The sequence below is a fragment of the Rhincodon typus genome, chromosome 3 (assembly GCF_021869965.1).
Source record: "Rhincodon typus isolate 14 chromosome 3, sRhiTyp1.1, whole genome shotgun sequence".
Classification (NCBI taxonomy): Eukaryota; Metazoa; Chordata; class Chondrichthyes; order Orectolobiformes; family Rhincodontidae; genus Rhincodon; species Rhincodon typus.
This window is the reverse complement of record NC_063334.1, coordinates 100,669,010-100,687,208: the sequence shown is the minus strand read 5'-3', so window position 1 is coordinate 100,687,208 and position 18,199 is coordinate 100,669,010. Positions and strand designations below refer to the sequence as shown.

The following is an 18,199-nucleotide window of genomic DNA, read 5'->3' as shown; positions in this document are numbered from 1 at the left end:
GGACCTGGTTCTCCATGGCATCCACCAACCTGTCCATGGAGACAGACAGATGGGTCACATGACTCACTGCACTGCTGTGGCTTTTTGGCAATGAGGACCATTACTGTCCATATCCCTGTGTGCTGCTTCTGTTCCTTCTTGTGCTGGTGGACAATGTCTCAGAGCGCTGACACTCCAGGGCCCTCTCCTGCCCCGGGGCTGAGCAGGTATCTGGTCTCTGGCAGTCCTCCGGGTGCCCTTGGCCTGGGGCATTTCCTCAGCTGTGGAGATGTTGTAGTGAAGTGCTCACCAGAGCGTGCTCCTACACTCTCAAAGCCTAACCTACCCACTGAAGTGTCAGTATCTGAGCTGGTGGTGGGTGCAGGAGGGCAGCCTTACCAATGCTTCCCCTGATGCCTCTGTGCTCTCATCCTTTTGGTAAAGCCGGGCATTTCTCCACAAAGGTAGTGAGGTACTGGTTGTACTTTTAAGACACAAAAGAGAGAAGGCGTTGTGGTCAGTAATTAGCAGTGGTGTGCAATGGTTGACACTGACAGTGGAGCACCTGCGAGAGTCACAGTGGTACTGACTCAGTTGGTGGGATATGATAACCCAGCGTTCCTGCAGGAACAGCTCTTGCCTTTCCTGTGAAGGACAGGATCCTCTTCTCACATGGAGGGGGCGAGGAGCCTAATGTCAGGTACCCCTCCATCCATAGGGCCTCGCTCTGCTGTTTTGTGGTTTGTCTTCTCCTGCAATGAGAGAAAGGGAGGAAATAATTTGATGAAAGTGGGTGGTGTTGTTAGTCTTGATGCAACTGGGGGAAAGGTGGTGAAGTGTTTTGAGGGAGTGAGGAGGCAGTGTGGAGGGTGTGCAGTGTGAGTAGGTGAGGGAATGAGGTGGTGAGGTCCTGGCTGTGCTTATAAGACACAAAAGAGAGAAGGTGTTGTGGTCAGTAGTTAGCAATGGTGTGCAATGGTTGACAATGGGAGTGAGGAGGTAGAATGGTGGGGGTGCATGTTTAGTGGTGTGAGGGTGAGAGGTGGCGAGAGTAGGTAAGGAGGCAGAATGGTGGGGGTGCATGGTTAGTGGCGTGGGGATGGGGGGTGGTGAGAGTAGGTGAGGAGGCAGAATGGTGGGGGTGCATAGTTAGTGGTGTGGGAGTGGGGGGTGGTGAGAGTAGGTGAGGAGGCAGAATGGTGGGGGGGGGGTTTGGTGACAGTGGGTGAGGGAGTGAGGAGGCAGAGTGGTGGGGATGCAGGGTTGGTGGAGTGGGAGGATCCCATGGTTTATATCCTAGAGTGTTGAAAAAGGTGGCTGTGGAGATAACAGATGCATTGATGATCACTTTTCAAAATTCTACAGATGCTGGAATGATGCCTGCAAATTGGTAGATAGTGAATGTAACTCCACTAATTAAGAAAGAAAGCGCAAAAACAGTGACCCATTAGCCTGACATTAGTTAAAACCGGAAGAACTTTGGATGCTGTAAATCAGGCTCAACATTTCGGGTCCAATGACCCTTCCTCAGAACTTTGAGGAAGGGTCACCGGACCCGAAACTTTAACTCTGATTTTTTCTTCACAGAGCTGCCAGACCTGCTGAGCTTTTCCAGCAACTTCTGTTTTTGAGCCTGACATTGGCAATAGGGAATATATAAAAATCTATCATGAAAAATTTATTAACCTTCCACTCCAACCTTAAGTTCACCTGGACCATCTCTAATACCTCTCTCTCCTTCCTGGACCTCTCTGTCTCCATCTCTGGCAACCACCGAGAAACCGATATCCATTTCAAGCCCACCGACTCCCACAGCTACCTAGAATACATCTCCTCCTATCCACCTTCCTGCAAAAATGCCATCCCCTATTCCCAATTCCTTCGCCTCCGCCGCATCTGCTCCCAGGATGAGGCATTCCACTCCCGTACGTCTCAGATGTCCTCGTTTCTCAAGGACTGCAACTTCCCCCACTCAGTGGTCGAAAGCGCCCTCGACCGTGTCTCCCGCATTTCCCGCAACTCATCCCTCACACCCCCTCCCAGCAATAACAACCAAAACAGAATCCCCCTCGTCCTCACGTACCACCCCACCAACCTCCGGATCCAACGCATCATCCTCCGACACTTACGCCATCTGCAGTCCGACCCCACCACCAAAGACATCTTTCCCTCCCCACCCTTATCTGCTTTCCGGACGGACCACTCTCTCTGTGACTCCCTTGTCCGCTCCACACTCCCCTCCAGCCCCACCACACCCGGCACTTTTCCCTGCAACCACAGGAAGTGCTACACCTGCCCCCATACCTCCTCCCTCATCCCAGGCCCCAAGAAGACTTTTCACATCAAGCAGATGTTCACCTGCACATCTGCTAATGTGGTATACTGCATCCGCTGTTCCCGTTGTGGCATCCTCTACATCGGGGAAACCAAGCGGAGGCTGGTGGACCGCTTTGCAGAACACCTACGCTCGGTTCGCACTAAATAACTGCACCTCCCAGTCGCGAACCATTTCAACTCCCCCTCCCATTCCTCAGACGACATGTCCATCCTGTGCCTCCTGCAGTGCCACAACGATGCTACCCGAAGGTTGCAGGAACAGCAACTGATATTCTGCTTGGGAACCCTGCAGCCCAATGGTATCAATGTGGATTTCACAAGCTTCAAAATCTCCCCTCCCCCTACCGCATCCCAAAACCAGCCCAGCTCGACCCCACCTCCCTAACCTGTCCTTCTTCCCATCTATCCCCTCCTCCCACCTCAAGCCCCACCCCCATCTCCTACCTACTAACCTCATCCCGCCCCCTTGACCTGTCCGTCCTCCCTGGACTGACCTATCTCCTCCCTACCTCCCCACCTATACTCACCTTTACTGGCTCCATCCCCGCCTCTTTTATCTGTCTGTCTCCTCTCCACCTATCTTCTCCTCTATCCATCTTCTATCCGCCTCCCCCTCTCTCCCTATTTATTTCAGAAACCCCTTCCCCTCCCCCATTTCTGAAGAAGGGTCTAGGCCGGAAACGTCAGCCTTCCTGCTCCCCTGATGCTGCTTGGCCTGCGGTGTTCATCCAGCTCTACACCTTGTTATCTCAGGAACTTGTGCAGGTTGTGCAAAATTCAGCTCCTTTAAGTTATTGCCTCTGGCTTCATAAAATAATCAATGCGACTGCGTAGTTAGAGAGGAAGATTTTCTGCTGTTGGGAGTGTGTTCAGATAAGTGGACATAATGCTAAAATTAGAGCCAGGCTGCTCAGGAGAGAAGTTAGGAAACAAGTCTTAAGCAAATGTTGGTAGAAAATGGGCTTTATCTCTCTCAGATATCAGCAGGCTGATATCAGATATAACTAACAAATACTTTAAAACCTGAGATCAGTAGGTTTTTGCCAGTTGAAAGATTAGAGGATAAGGAGCTAAGCCAGGAAATCAGAGTTAGGCTACAGATCAGTCATGAGCTCATTGAATGATGTATCAGGCTGAAGGGGCTGAATGGTCTGCTCTTGTTCATATGCTCTCAACCTTCCTCCTGGTACTGTGGAGATACCGTTGGCTACCAAACTCCAGTGAATGAGATTTTTCATCTTGGAGCAGCTTTTATCTGTCTCACATCAATATTAATCAATTATGCTTATCCAACTTCTCTACAAATCCTGCATGGATAACGTTCACTTTCACTTCTCTGACAATGAGGTGAAAATCAATTTTTATTTTGTTTTCTGTTTAACTCCACCCTTTTATTTCTGTGTGTTTTTGCTGCTGTTTTGCTTTTCTATATTATGGATGATAATGGAGGTTGTGGCCCCTATAAACTGCAAAAAGGTTTCCAAGTTGACTTAACATGAATTAAAATGACAAAATGCAATTTCATAAGTGTTAGTAACCTGATTTTGAAGCTTGTTTTTGATTTGAGAGTACATAAGTATCCATTGTGAGCTAAGCTCCTCTCAAAGTGGACTTTTCATTTGCTTGCTCAGCCTTTTTTTTAACCAAGTTGGTTCTGGTGAAGGAGTGGATAAACCTTATTGCGTTTGCTGCAGGATTCTGGGCTCGTGAAATTGGAGATATGATTGGTTTGGAGCATCCCCTTATCCCTGTCCATCATCAGTATGTCATCACAGCAACAGTCCCAGAGGTGAAGGCACTGAAACACGAGCTTCCTGTTCTCCGTGATTTGGAAGGGTCGTATTATTTGCGGCAAGAACGTGATGGTCTGCTGTTTGGTCCCTATGAAGTTCAGGAGAAAATGAAAATACAGGAGTCTTGGTTGACGGATGGTGTCCCCCCAGGTACAAAGAGGAGATTGTAATTTCAATTAAAAGTATTTCATTTGTGTTGTATTTCATGCAAATATTTGCATATTTTTACAGGTAAGCGTAATTATGGGGAATATGTTCTCTGCACAAATCATAAAGATATGGTAATGCTGCTTTTAGTGAATAATATATATTAGATTTTGCATTGAAGTTGGAAAGGAAATCTACTTCTTCATTTCTGTGGCTTTGGTATTAAATCCCAGTCAGACAGGCAGAAGGGGATTCAGGGATGGCAGTGAAATCTGAAGGCTGTGACCTCAGCTCACTGCACATGTGCCCATTGCCTTTATGGTATAATAGGGGCATCTAAGTGTCCTTCTGTGAAGAGAGATTTGGGAAACCTGACAGCGAGCGGGAGACTGGAGCTACTGCTGATCAAGGTAAGTGACCTCCTGTCAGCTCTAGCTGCCAAACTGACACATGGGGGGATTACAAACTGCACGTCGGGTGCAGGTCAGGGTGTGGGATTAGGAGGCTCCATGTATGATCAGGGCTGAGGGATTCCATATAAGATCTATTATGGTTTTTTTTTTACACGTAAAATGAAGACATAGAGTACAGAGTAATCTCCAAAAATATCTTTAACCTACGATGCTGCAATGCGGAGTGTTTGTGGCCACTGGTAACACGATGACATCCTTGTCCTTGGTCTATTTGCATATGGAGTTCTTAAAGCAACACTGCTCTTAAAGCATTAATTCAATACGGAAGATCAAAAGGTTTCTTGTGAAACCTGACAGGATCACTCCTGATCCTCCTTTGTCCCTACAAGATCAAATCTTTAGCATTTGCCTCCAGTAGTCAACTGCTTACATCTCAGTTCAGTTGCCTGATTATTAAAGATCACTGCCTTTGTCAGGTCATTTAGTTGCAACTTTGAAATACTAATTTGGCCCCTGCTTCTTGTTTGTTTGAGCCTCGGTAATCATTTTAGCAAAAATTTAAGAGTGGAGTTGTGTTGCTTGATCTTGATATTTTACCCCCTCTCTTCCCTTCAGCCATTACCTGCCTGTGGCTGGATGGGGATTGACTGAGGGTGTTTTAAAATATAGGCCATAGAGTCAGCTCTCACATAAATGATACCAAGCTTTGCTTTTCATCCTCCTTCATCAGCCCAAACGGTATGTCCCAACTTCATGGAATTTTAATATTGGCAAAGACAAAGCAATTTATTTTGGCCATCGCTAATATCTACATTCCTCTGGCTCTCAGCCTGGCTGCCTCATTGGGTGAATCATGAAACACAGAACTGTCCCAGACTTTGCATGTTAAAAATGAGCATTTTCCACAAAACTGTTTTGCTATTGAGATCATTTCTTTCACTTCAGAACATCATCCAGCTCAATTTCTCCCTCTGATGTTGAACAAATACTTGCACCTTGATAAGGAGTTATATCTGGCCACTCATGCTGTATTATCTCAGCTCGTTCAACTCAGCCTCCATGCAGACATGATCGTAATCAACCTGATTTCTCCCCTCTAACATCTCTCCTGGTTTGTCCCAGCACAATAAAACTTTGTTCGATTTCTCCTACAGTTAAAGTCTTAGAATCATAGAGTTATACAGCACAGAAACAGAGCTTACAGCCCAAGTAGTCCATGCCAACCAGATATCCTAAATAAATCTACTCCCATTTGCCAGCATTTGGCCCATAATCCCTTTAAACCCTTCCTATTCATATATCCATCCAGATGCCTTTTAAATGTTGTAATTGTACCAACCTCCATCACTTCCTTGGCAGCTCATTTCATACACGCACCACCCTCTGCATGAAAAAAGTTGCCCCTTAGGCCCCGTTTAAATCTTCCCTGTCTCGCCTTAAACCTGTGTTATTTAGTTTTGGACTCCCCCACCCCGAGGAAAAGACCTTCGCTATTCACCCTATCCACGCTCCTCATGATTTTATAAAGCTATATAAGATCACCCCTCAGCTTTCATAGCTCCAGATAAAGTAGCCCCAGACTATTCAGTCTCTCCCTATAGCTCAAACCTTTCAACCCTGGCAACATCCTCGTAAATCTTTTCTGAACCCTTTCAAGTTTCACAGCATCCTTCCTACAGCAGGGAGACCAGAATTCCATGCACTATTCCAAAAGTGGCCTAACCAATGTCCTCTACAGCCGCAACATGACCTCCCAATTCCTATACTCGAGGCACTGACCAATAAAGGCAAGCATACCAAATGCTTTTTTCACTATCCTATCTGCCTGCGACTCCACTTTCAAAGGAACTATGAATCTGCACTCCAAGGTCTCTTTGTTCAGCAACACTCCCCAGGACCTTACCATTAAGTGTACAAGTCCTGCCCTGATTTGCCTTTCCAAAATGCAGCACCTCACATTTATCTAAATTAAACTCCATCTGCCACTCCTCGGCCCATTGGCCCAGCTGATCAAGATCCCATTGTACTCTGAGGTAACCTTCTTTGCTGTCCACTACACCTCCAATTTTGGTGTCAGCTGCAAACTTACTGACCAAACCTCCTGTGTTCACATCCAAATCATTTATATAAATGACAAAAAGCAGTGGACCCGGCACTGATCCTTGTGGCACACTGCTGGTCGCAGGCTTTCAAGCCTGTTCTGTATCAAAATGGCTGGTTCTCCCTGAATCCATGTGATCTAACCTTGCTGACCAGTCTACCACGATGAACCTTGTCGAATGCCTTACTGAAGTCCATTTAGATCATGTCCGTCCACCACTCTGCCCTCATGAATCCTCTTTGTTACGTCTTCAAAAAAATCAATCAAGTTAGTGAGACATGATTTCCCACACACAAAGCCATGTTGACTATTCCTAATCAGTTCTTGTCTTTCCAAATACATGTAAATCCTGTCCTTCACGATTCCCTCCAATAACTTGCCCACCACCGATGTCAGGCTCACAGGTTTGTGGTTCCCTGGCTTTTCCTTACCACCTTTCTTTCATAGTGGCACCACATTAGCCAACCTCCAGTCTTCCGGCACAAAAACAGAAGTTGCTGGAAAAGCTCAGCAGGTCTGGCAGCATCTGCGGAGAAAAAAATCAGACTTAATGTTTCCTCAGAACGGAAGGGTCTTCCAGCACCTCACCTGTGGCCATCGATGATTAAAATATCTCAGCAAGGGGCCCAGCAATTGCTTTCCTAGCTTCCCACAAAGTTCCAGGGAACACCTGATCAGGCCCTGGGGATTTATCCACCATTATGCATTTTAAGATATCCAGCACCTCCTCCTCTGTAATGTGGGCATTGTTCTAGATATTGCTATTTATTTCCCCACGTTCTCTATCTTCCATATCCTTCTCCACACACTGATGCAAAAGTACTCGTTTAGTATCTCCTCCATCTCCACACATAGGCAGCCTTGCTGATCTTTAAGGGGCTGTACTGTGTCCCTTGTTACTCTTTTGTCCTCAATTTGTAGAATCCCTTTGGATTCTCCTTAATCCTATTTGCCAAAGCTATCTCATGTCCCATTTTTACCCTCCTGATTTCCCTCTTAAGTATACTCCTACTGCTTTTATACTCTTCTAGGGATTCACTCAATCCCTGTTATCTATACCTGACATATACTTCTTATTCTTGACCAAAACTTCAATTTCTCTAGTTAATCAGTCTAATCAAGCTAGACCCATTTCCAACAATAGTATTTCTTTCTGGATACACATTGTTGCCTCTGGATTACTTCAAGGAACTATCCTTGGCACACTTTTCTTCATCTGCATATTATCTGAAAAGATCATTGGTCAAGTATTTTCCTTTGTTAAAATAACTATACAATCTGATAAAGCTAGGCCCATTTCCGTCAGTTTTCAGATTTATCAGATGCTGGGATTTCCTGTCTTGCTACCCCATCGCCATTTAACACCTGGGAATCGAGGGTCGGGGGTGGTGTTGTGGGGGAAAGGTGGCAGGCTAGGAAGGGAGGTTAAACCTGGAAGAGTGGAGACATTGGGTTAGGAAGAGCTTGGGGAAGAGCTGTAAGGTTGATTGGAGTGGGGTGCCGGCTATGAAGACTTTGGAAAAAGTGAGCCCGGATGCAGCATAAGTGTTGATGAAGATTTCATTGGCAGAGGGGCTAAGGCAATAATGGCACACACATGTCACAGAGGTCAAAATAGGTGGACTTTATGATGGGGAGCATGTGGGTTTGCAAGCTCAGCTTAGGGGTTGATAGGACCCCAAGGCTGCAAAAGGTCTGTTAAACTAGATACTATGAAGAAGGATGAACTCACAGGAAGGAATAGAGCTTGTCATGGCTCCTGAAAGCAATGGCTTCAAAGTCATAGAATCTTTAATTGGAAGAAATTGTGTCTAATCCAGGACTGGACAAAGAGAAATTTCTTCACCCAGAGAGTGGTGAACCTGTGGAATTCACTACCATAAAAGACAGTAAAGGCCAAAACATTTTCTGATTTCAAGAAGGTGTTGGATACAGCACTTGGGGCTAAAGATATCAAAGGATGTGGGGCAAAGCAAGAACAGTTTATTGAGTTGAATGATCACTCATGAATGTAGGAGCAGGCTCAGAAGGCTGAATGGCCTACTTATGCTCCTATTTTGTATGTTTTTATGTCTCTGTGGATGTGGGACAACACAGAGGTAGTGAAAGGGTCATAGAGTTGGTAATGAGCTGGAGCTTGCTGCTGTCAGATCATATATGAAACATGATGTGGTTTCTTTGGATGATGTAGCCATGGGGACAGCATGTAGTCGAAAATGGGACAAAACCAATGATAAATCCATGCAGGACTCCAGAGGTATTAGCGGAAGACAAGTAGGAATGCATTGGATACTGTGAAGAAAGAATGCACGTTTCCTTGTGCTGACTGCACAAGAATTTTTTGGCAAAGAATCCTTTTGGTTGCATTTGAGATCAAACTCTCCAGTCACTCACTCCCATGACTCACAGGCCTGCAATTGTAATTCTGTTTCAATCCACAATATGAGATCTTACAGGGGTATGTGCCAGTGCAAAGGTGCAACTAGGGCCCAGCCCATCCTAGACCTTCTTAAGCCTAGGCAGGTGGCACAAACCTTATGTATGTTGCACTTATCCAGCACCCGGACCGCGGTTGTCCTGTACATTCAGTTGTATGTATTTAGGAGAGGCTTGTAAAGGATGGTGAAGGATTTATTCAAGGCCACTCAAGATGAAGTTGTGCAGTTTGCATTGGGGAAATTGACGTGGTAAGTGTGTCTTCAAATCAGTGATTACAAAGGAATGTCAAGTTCAACACAGCAAGTTCTTATTTAAAAATAGTATGTGGTGGATTTGGGATAGAGTGAAGAAGGAGTTCCATGATTTTGATTCAGCGATACAGAAGAAATGGTGATATATTTCCAAGTAAGGATGCAGCCATATTTCACTTATTGCCTTGAATTTTACTCACAGTTCCATCCAGATTCTTGGTGGAAACTCTGACTTGACCTAACATCCTCAAACCTTACTAACTCCCGTGGGTTCTAACCTGAGCTGACAACCTTAAATCAAACCAGCTGGGATCCACTGTCAGTCATAGTGACCCTACTCTCAAGGGCATCCTGATTTAACTATGTATTGGTAAACAGTTTAGAGAATTGACTACTGCTGGGATCCATCAATATGAGAATGTATAAACTGCACAAAGACATTTTGTTTTGCCACAAGCATGTCAGCTATCAGCAACATTTGGTCTTGTCTCTGGCACTAATCACGTGTTGAATTCACCATAATTCAGGCAGTTTATTAACTCAGGGTTTATATCATGGTCTGTTCCAGGATTTGGCAAGGAACTTTTTGAATCGGATTTGGATAGAATCATGGACAATGTTGAAAATGCTATGGAGATGGTCCCAGTTTTGAGAAAAGCAGACATAATTAACATCATATCAGGCCCTATCACATACAGCCCAGACATTCTTCCTATGGCTGGACCACACCAGGGTGTCCGGAACTACTGGGTGGCTATTGGCTTTGGGTAGGTACAATTTTCTGTTCTTTTTCAAGAGGCGTCGTCAATTGTTTCATTCATTCATCCATGACTGCAGATGCAATGAGGGGAATTTTCTGTTTTGGTAAAATCCTGGCACATCTTCAACAGCATAGATATTAGCTCCTGCCTGATAACGAATAGGGGCAATTAATATTCGCTGTTCTAGTTTTGAACTCCTGGATCTGTTGCTATCCGTTAAGTGTTCATCCTTGCGATTGATTAGGCAGTCAGAGAGCCGTGGATCTTCATGATTGTGAGATCCAGGTGATTTTAACTCCTGCCTTCCATCAGTTTGAGCCCAGTTAGTCTCCTGTTGAAATGTGAGTACATAAAATGACTTAGTCAGTTTTAGCAAGTCAACCATGAGACAATCAAACAACAGAGATGAACATGCTCTGATACATCCTTAGATAAGCTTCACGAGATGCTGACCAAAATTGAGATTTCTCAGATGAATCTAATGTTGACAATGTCAGGATTCTATGAGACTAAGGAGAAAGTGACAGGAGTTACGCAGAAAGGAACAACTGAAGTGGAAGTATTAGAGGCCAAATTGGTTGAAGTCAGAAAAGCAGTCTAAAAATGAGAAATCTCTGAAACATAGATTGACAACCTTGACAAGTTAGAATGGCATGATAATCTCAACATGCCTGATAGCTCAGAGAATGCAAGGAGGGAATTGAAACTTGTAGAGTAAGACCTTAAGAAAGCTTTGCAGTTTGAAGCTTTGAACAGGAAGGTATCTATCATACTGTCAGGCATATCTCTATTTATCTTGATTTAACAGCAGACTGCTTTCTCAAGTCCAGACAATTTGTACTGAGTGACATGAATCTTAAGTACACTATTCTGACTGAAAATATATACAGAAGAGGACGGTTGATTCCTGAACTCCCGTGAGAAGGCTAGTGAAAGTTTGCTGTCTACTCATTCTTCGCCAGGGAGTTTCTGACGTGAATGGGAAAGGTAGAAGATAAGTTCGGGGGAAGGGTTGAGATTTTTATATATTGATTATTTCCTTGTGGCACATTTCAATATTTGCATTGTACAGCACTGTATGTGACTGCAACTGCCATGAGTGGAAAAACTGAAACAGTTGCCTTCACAATCTCAGAGTGGTGATAAAGGCTGTGTGATAGCCCCCATGCTATTTACAAATGACTGCTATCATTTACAGTGGCTATTCACCTTATTAACTGCTTTCTCGTGTGAGTATTAAGTGCTATCTAGATGGAATACCTTTTACCCTTAGTGACTTTGTGTCAAAAATAAATTGCCCACTGCAAACATACATGATCTATGATTTACAGATGATTGCAGTGCACTCTCAGTCTTCAATTCTTCATACAAAAGCCTGCACCCATCCTATAATTTTGCCAAAATAAAACTTGTATTAAACTGTATCTTTTCAACCTAAGGAAGCCTCCTACGTATGTTGAAGGAGAAACTCTAGAATCCATTGAGCATTTCCAAACCCTGGCAAACACCACTCTCAAAAACATACCATTGATAAGTTGATCCAACACCAGATCGGCTGTGCAACCTCAGCATTTTACAAATTACAGCAGCTTGTGTTTGGCAACGAGGGCTTCCATAAGTCAGCAAAAGTCCTGATGAGCCACACTATCGCTCTTCTAAACTGCAGTGGATACAAGCCTTACCTGTCCAACCTTTCCTCATAAGACAACTTGCATTACCACACTAGTATCGCCACACTCTTGCATTGATCTCCTTATTTAAGGAAGGACGTAAAAGCATTGGAGGTAGTTTGCTGATATCCTGAATGCTCAGGTGGCCTTATAAGGAAAGGTTGCTCAGAATAGGCTTGTATACGCTTGGGTTTACAAGCAGGCAACATGGTTGAAACATAGAGTTCCAGTGGGTCTTAACATGGTGGATATGGAAGGGATGTTTACTGTTGTGGGAGAATCTAGTCACTGTTTAAAATAGATCCATAGAAATGATACAGTACAGAGGGGGACCATTTGGCCCATCTTGTCCATTCCAACTAAAAGACATCCCCCAGATGCCCTTTCTAATCCTATCTTCCTGAACATGGCCCATAGCACTTCAGTTTACAGCACTTAAGGTGCAGACCACTAACACAAGTAGCAGACTCTAGAGCCCACTACCCTGTGCATAAAAAAAGTTTTTCCTCAAATCCCCTCTAATTCTTCCGCCTGTCATCTTGAGTCTATCACCCTGGTTTTTGCACTCCCTGCCAAAGGAAACAGGTTCTCCTGTCTACTCTATTTCCATCCCTCACAATTATAAACCCCTCAATCATGTCACTCTCAGCCTTCTCTGTTCCAAGGAAAACAGCCCCAACCTCTCCAATCTCTCATCATACCTACGATTCTCTACACCTTGTAACATTCGAGTAAATCTTCTCTGTACTCTCTCCAGAGTAATTACATCCTCCCTATAATGTGGTGACCAGAACACTACACATTACTCCAGTTGGGCCTCACCAGTATCTTATACAGTTTCATCATTCTATCCCTTCTTTTGTATTCTATACCTCTGCCAATGAAGGATAACATTCCATGTGCCTTCTTCACAGCCTTATCCACCTGTACTGCTACTGTTAAGGACCTGCGCACCATGATCTCTCACTTCATCTACCCCTGTCAGTATATTCCCGTTTATTGTGTATTCCCTTTCATAGTTTAACTTCCCTAAATCCATTACCTCACACTTATCAGAATTGAACTCCATCTGCCACTTTCCTGTCCATTCCATCAACCCACCTGTATCATTTTGGAGCTTACAGCTATCCCCTACATTAATCTTTGTCTGCAAATGTTCCAACCGCGACCCCCACATTCAGGTCCAAATTGTTAATGTATAAAACAAACAGCAGGGGTCCCAACACTGACCCTTGCAAAACACCACATGAAACAGCTTTCCATGCACAAGGGCAGCTATTGACCATTACCCTTTGTTTCCTGTTACTAAGCCAACTTTGGATCCAATTTGGCCAATTGCCCTGTATCCTAAGGGCTTTTACTTTTTTAACCAGTCTGCCATGTGGGACATCTTAAATACAGAGTTACCAATTTAAAATAGAGATGAGGAAAGTTTTTTTTTCTCAGAGTGCCTCGAGTCTTTGGAACTTTCTTCCTGAAAAGGTGTTAGAGGCAGTCTTTGAAAAGTTTTAAGGCAACAGAAGATTCATGATGTGCAAAGGGGTGAAAAATGTCAGGAATAGGTAGGAATGTGGAATAATCAGATCAAACATGTTCTTACTGAACAGAACAGGAGGCTTGAGAGACCAAGTGGACTAATTGAGCTTTGAATTGTATAATCATATGATATAACTGTGTGGCTTGCTGTGCCATTGCATAGTATGTTGTCAGCTGTGATTTTAATGTGTGTTTCCAGTGCATTTGTCCAGTGTCATTATCACAACATGAACACCACCCCATAAATCATGTCTTCACATCATTAGACTAGGACTCTGGATAACTAGTTAACACAACCTTTATGCTAAGTACCCCATGATGAATACTGCATATTACATTTAAAATATTAAAAATTAACCTTGACCTTATTTGTTTAAGGAGAGTAATCTCATCTTCTTTAGTCTGTCAATGTAATAGAAGTCCCACAGACTGGCTATTCTAGTCTATTTCCAATGCATTTTCTCTAAATCCTTGATGTCATTACTGTAGTAAGGTGCCCAGAATTGGTGACAGAACATTTCATCAGTGTGATCTGCCTGATATGCTATTTAGGCAATCTGTCCCCATATACTCTGGTAGGGTTAGCATTTGACATCACGTCAATGTATTTCCTCACCAGTCAATGTTTTCTGAGTTAACTGGACACCGTACATGCTTATGGATTTAAATAGTTTAAAAATCCCAGCTAAACAGTTTAGGCCTAAAGTGTAATTGTTATCATCTTAAAGAAAATATATCAGTGATTGATTAACAGTGGACATGTCTGGGTCAGTCTCCTGTGGAATGTCATCCTTGCCATTGTTGGGACTATCTGCAAAAAAGCAATAGCCAATTTGTTGGCAGAAACTGTCTGAGATGAAAGAAACCCATTGTAATTCATTCCAGAAAAAGCTGCTGAAGATTCCTCTTCTATTTTAATGTATTTTCAGATATGGAATCATTCATGCTGGTGGGATTGGAAAATATCTTAGCGACTGGATTATGGATGGGGAGCCTGATTTTGACCTCATTGAACTCGATCCCAATCGCTTTGGAAAATGGACGACAACCAAATTCTCATTGGCTAAAGCAAGAGAATCATATGGGTTCAATAATGCCGGTAAGAAGGACTAAGGAGATTGGGTGTATTTTAATCAATATATTTACATTTGATCATTTGTCTAAAGTTCTACCTAGATTGTACAACAGACACATGCTAGCAAGCAAACAGAACAGGTTACAGTATGCTGGAATTATATAGTTTCTAAGTGAAAGAATTATATGATTTGATTTTGATCTTGAAGTTCATTTGGAGTTGTTACATAATTTGTTCTCCTGTAGACAGCCTTTAGTTTGAACAGTCTTGTAAATTGTGAGAAGAACTGAATAATTACAGATTAACAGAGATATTGTTTTTCCATTCTGGAGGCCTTCTTGATTTTACTGCCATTCTGTAACAAACAGACAAGGTGATAAAGCTAATTCCTTCATGGGGCTTCAATCATGTGGTACCATGCTATCAGCCCACTATGAAGCAATCTATATCACCAAAAGGGTTTCAATCTACCATGGTCAAATGTATGAAGATGCCATTAAAACAGAAGAGGAGTCTTCAGCAACTTTTCCTATAATTTGTTTCAATGGATTTCCTTTGTCTCAGACAGTTTATGCAAACAAATTGGCAATTGCTTTTTTGCAGATGGCTCCAACAATGGCAAGGATGACATTCCATAGGAGACTGACCCAGACATGTCTACCTTTAATCAATCACTGAATTCCCCATTTTCAACATCCTGGGGGTATAATAGATTAGACTGGAACTAGCCATATAAGTACAGTGGTTTCAAAAACGTATCGGAGACTAGTAATCCTACAGCAAGTAACTTACCTCCCGACTCCCAAAAGTCTGTGCACCATCTACAAGGCATAAGTCAGGAGTGTGATAGAATACTGTCCACTTGCCTGGATGAGTGCAGCTCCAACAACACTCACGAAGCTTGACACCATCTAGGACAAAGCTTGATTAGCACAACATTCACAAATATTCACTCCCTCCACCATAGCCACCCAGCAGCAGCAGTGTTTATCATCTTCAACATCCACTGCAGAGATTCACCAAAGCTCCTTACAAATCCACAGCCTCTACCATCGAGAAGATGCATGGGAACATCACCACCTGAAAGTTCCCATCCAAGTCACTCACCATCCTGACTTGGAAACATGTCACCGTTTGCTTCAGTGTCACTGGGTCAAAATCTTGGAACTCCTTCCCTAACTGCATTGTGGGTCTACGTACGCCAAATGTGCTGCAGCACATGTATTGATAGGCAATAAATGCTGACCAGGCAGCAACACCCACATCCCATGAAGGAACTTAAAAATTTCAAAAGGTTTTAGTAACACAGCCTCACAGGTGGTCTGTGCAGCTATATTAAACAGTGTCCTTGCTCGTTTTAAGTTTACTTCTTGCAAAGTCCTAAGCATTAGATTAAGGTTAATGGCCCATATTTTTCTCATTTCTTGATCTCATTGACTGGTGGTGTTGACTTGATGGGCTAAATGGCCTTTTTCTACTCCTCTGTTTTATGATCTTAAATTTACCATGGCATGATTACATTACTGCATCTACTGTCATTTTACATGACATAATTTCCTTAAATACAATGTAAGCTTTGTTGGAAAAGTCCATTCTGGAACAGGTTTTCCTGTTCTTCAAATGTTCTTCAAATAGAGTTTTTTGAAGAATTTAGTCCAAAGAGTTGAATCCTAATTTCTTTGGGATGTGCCCCACAATGGTCCAGCTGGTGATTGCTATCAATGTGCAACTGTGACATACAGAGAGGGTCAAAATTGTACCCCGATCAATGCTCAGTTAGCTGATAAAACTGTGAATATGTGCAAGAATGCTATCCATTTGTCCCCATCATTGCAAAAATTTTAGAAGGTATTATTGAAGAATGTAATTCAAAGTTAATCAGGCAGAGTCAACATAGTTGTGTGACAGGGAAATGATATTTAACCAATCTGTTGGAGTTCTTTGAGGAAGTAACACATGCTGTGGATAAAGGGGAACCAGTGGATGTCTGTACTTATATTTCCAGAAGGCATTTGATAAAGTGTCACATCAAAGTTTATTGCAGAAAATAAAGCTCATGATATGAGGGTAGAAGATTGACTGTCTAACAGGAAGGAAAGACTAGGCATAAGTGGATCATTTTTAGGTTGGTAAGATGCAATAAGTGATGTGACACAGGGATCAGTGCTGGGGCCTCAACCTTTTACATAAATTATTTGGAATGAAGGGATGGAAGGTATGGTTGTCAAATTTGCAGATGACACATAGATGGGTAAGAAAGTAAGTTGTGAAGAGGACATAAGGATACTAAAGAGTTTAGGTAAGTGGGCAAAGATTGACAATTGGAGTATTGTGGGATCGTGTTCAATAACAACTGAACATTCGCAGTAGCACAGTTCGAGGCAGCGATGGAATCCAAAGTACTGTTTTACAGCAGCTTCTTTTATACACAGTTCTTACATACATTAAAGTTTTAGCACTATGGTGTCACATGACATCGTGGGGAAACAGGAGATGGTTTAAGCACTTGCGAAATGCTGGCTGTTACTCCTGATGGGATTAAAATGTCTGTCTGGTCTGACCTTGCATGACTAAGAAGTGTTAGTCCCTTTGTCTTTAAAGTTAGTAATGTTAGTAAAAATACTAGACCTATATGATCTAAATAAGTGAGAAATTATACATGCGCTAAATAAAAAGTACAGAGGATAATAAACTGATCTCCCGCAGCTGGGTTGTGAGATTTCATTTACTATTGCCAGTCTTGACAGCTCTTACACATTCATTCGTGCTGTTTCACAGAAGCGCTGTTTTGATAGTAAGTTTCTTAAAGGGGATAGTGGCCCTATTTAATATGTATTTAAAAAGTACATACTAGTGGAGGAAACGGTTTGATGTTCTGCAACCTATTCAGGCCCCAAGAGATGGTTGCTAAGGGCTAGTTAATACTAAAATCTTTCCATTGCTTTGAATGAGTTATGGAGACACGATGGTGGGGATGGCATTGCTCTAAGGAAGGGTCACCAGACCCGAAATGTTCACTCTGATTTTTTCTTCACAGATGCTGCCAGACCTGCTGAGCTTTTCCAGCAACTTCTGTTTTGTTCATAGCATTTCTCTGAGTAGGTTATGGTATTAACACTTATTCAGAGGATGCCTTTGGTACAGAAACAGGTCTAAAGGCTACTTGCAGCTTGGGGCCGATAAGAATTGAAAGTTGTAAGGAAACAGTAATGGATTGGAAGGAATGTTTAATTTAGTTTGATGTGGTTTTATGAGTGAGTGAATGGAAACATAGTATTGTAAACATAGTGCAGTTGTGAGTTGAGTTAGTAAAGAGTTATTAATGAATGAATGTAAACGTGGTATAGTAAACATAAAGCGCTTGTGAGTGAGTTTATAAAGAAAAACATAATACAGTAGCTCACAATTATAATCTGGTAAAATGTGAAATTGCCCATTTTGGAAGAAGCATAAAAAAGAAACATATTATCTAAATGATGCGAGGCCGCAAAGCTCTGAGATACAGAGGGACATGGGTGTCCTAGTTCATTGTGGAGCAAACTCTTGCTCATCAAAGTCTACAGGGAGGCCTTAGAGAGCATTGACCACTTTCACTATCTTGGAAGTGTCCTGTTGGCCAAAACAGCTATTGATGAAGAGGGACAACAAGGTGCAGGGCTGGATGAACACAGCAGGCCAAGCAGCATCATAGGGGCCT

The 18,199-nt window shown here is 42.9% G+C and overlaps 1 protein-coding gene across 3 annotated transcripts in view; it reads left to right on the top strand.

The window, feature by feature from the left end:
• The window catches only part of dmgdh (dimethylglycine dehydrogenase), a 184,340-nt gene that overhangs the window by 121,092 nt on the left and 45,049 nt on the right, over positions 1-18,199 (top strand). For all 3 annotated transcript variants that reach the window (XM_048592254.1, XM_048592262.1, XM_048592268.1), the window contains exons 7-9: positions 4,011-4,259; positions 10,029-10,227; positions 14,357-14,526. In XM_048592254.1, the coding sequence (XP_048448211.1) occupies positions 4,011-4,259; positions 10,029-10,227; positions 14,357-14,526 (618 nt within the window). The remainder of the gene's footprint in view (positions 1-4,010; positions 4,260-10,028; positions 10,228-14,356; positions 14,527-18,199) is intronic.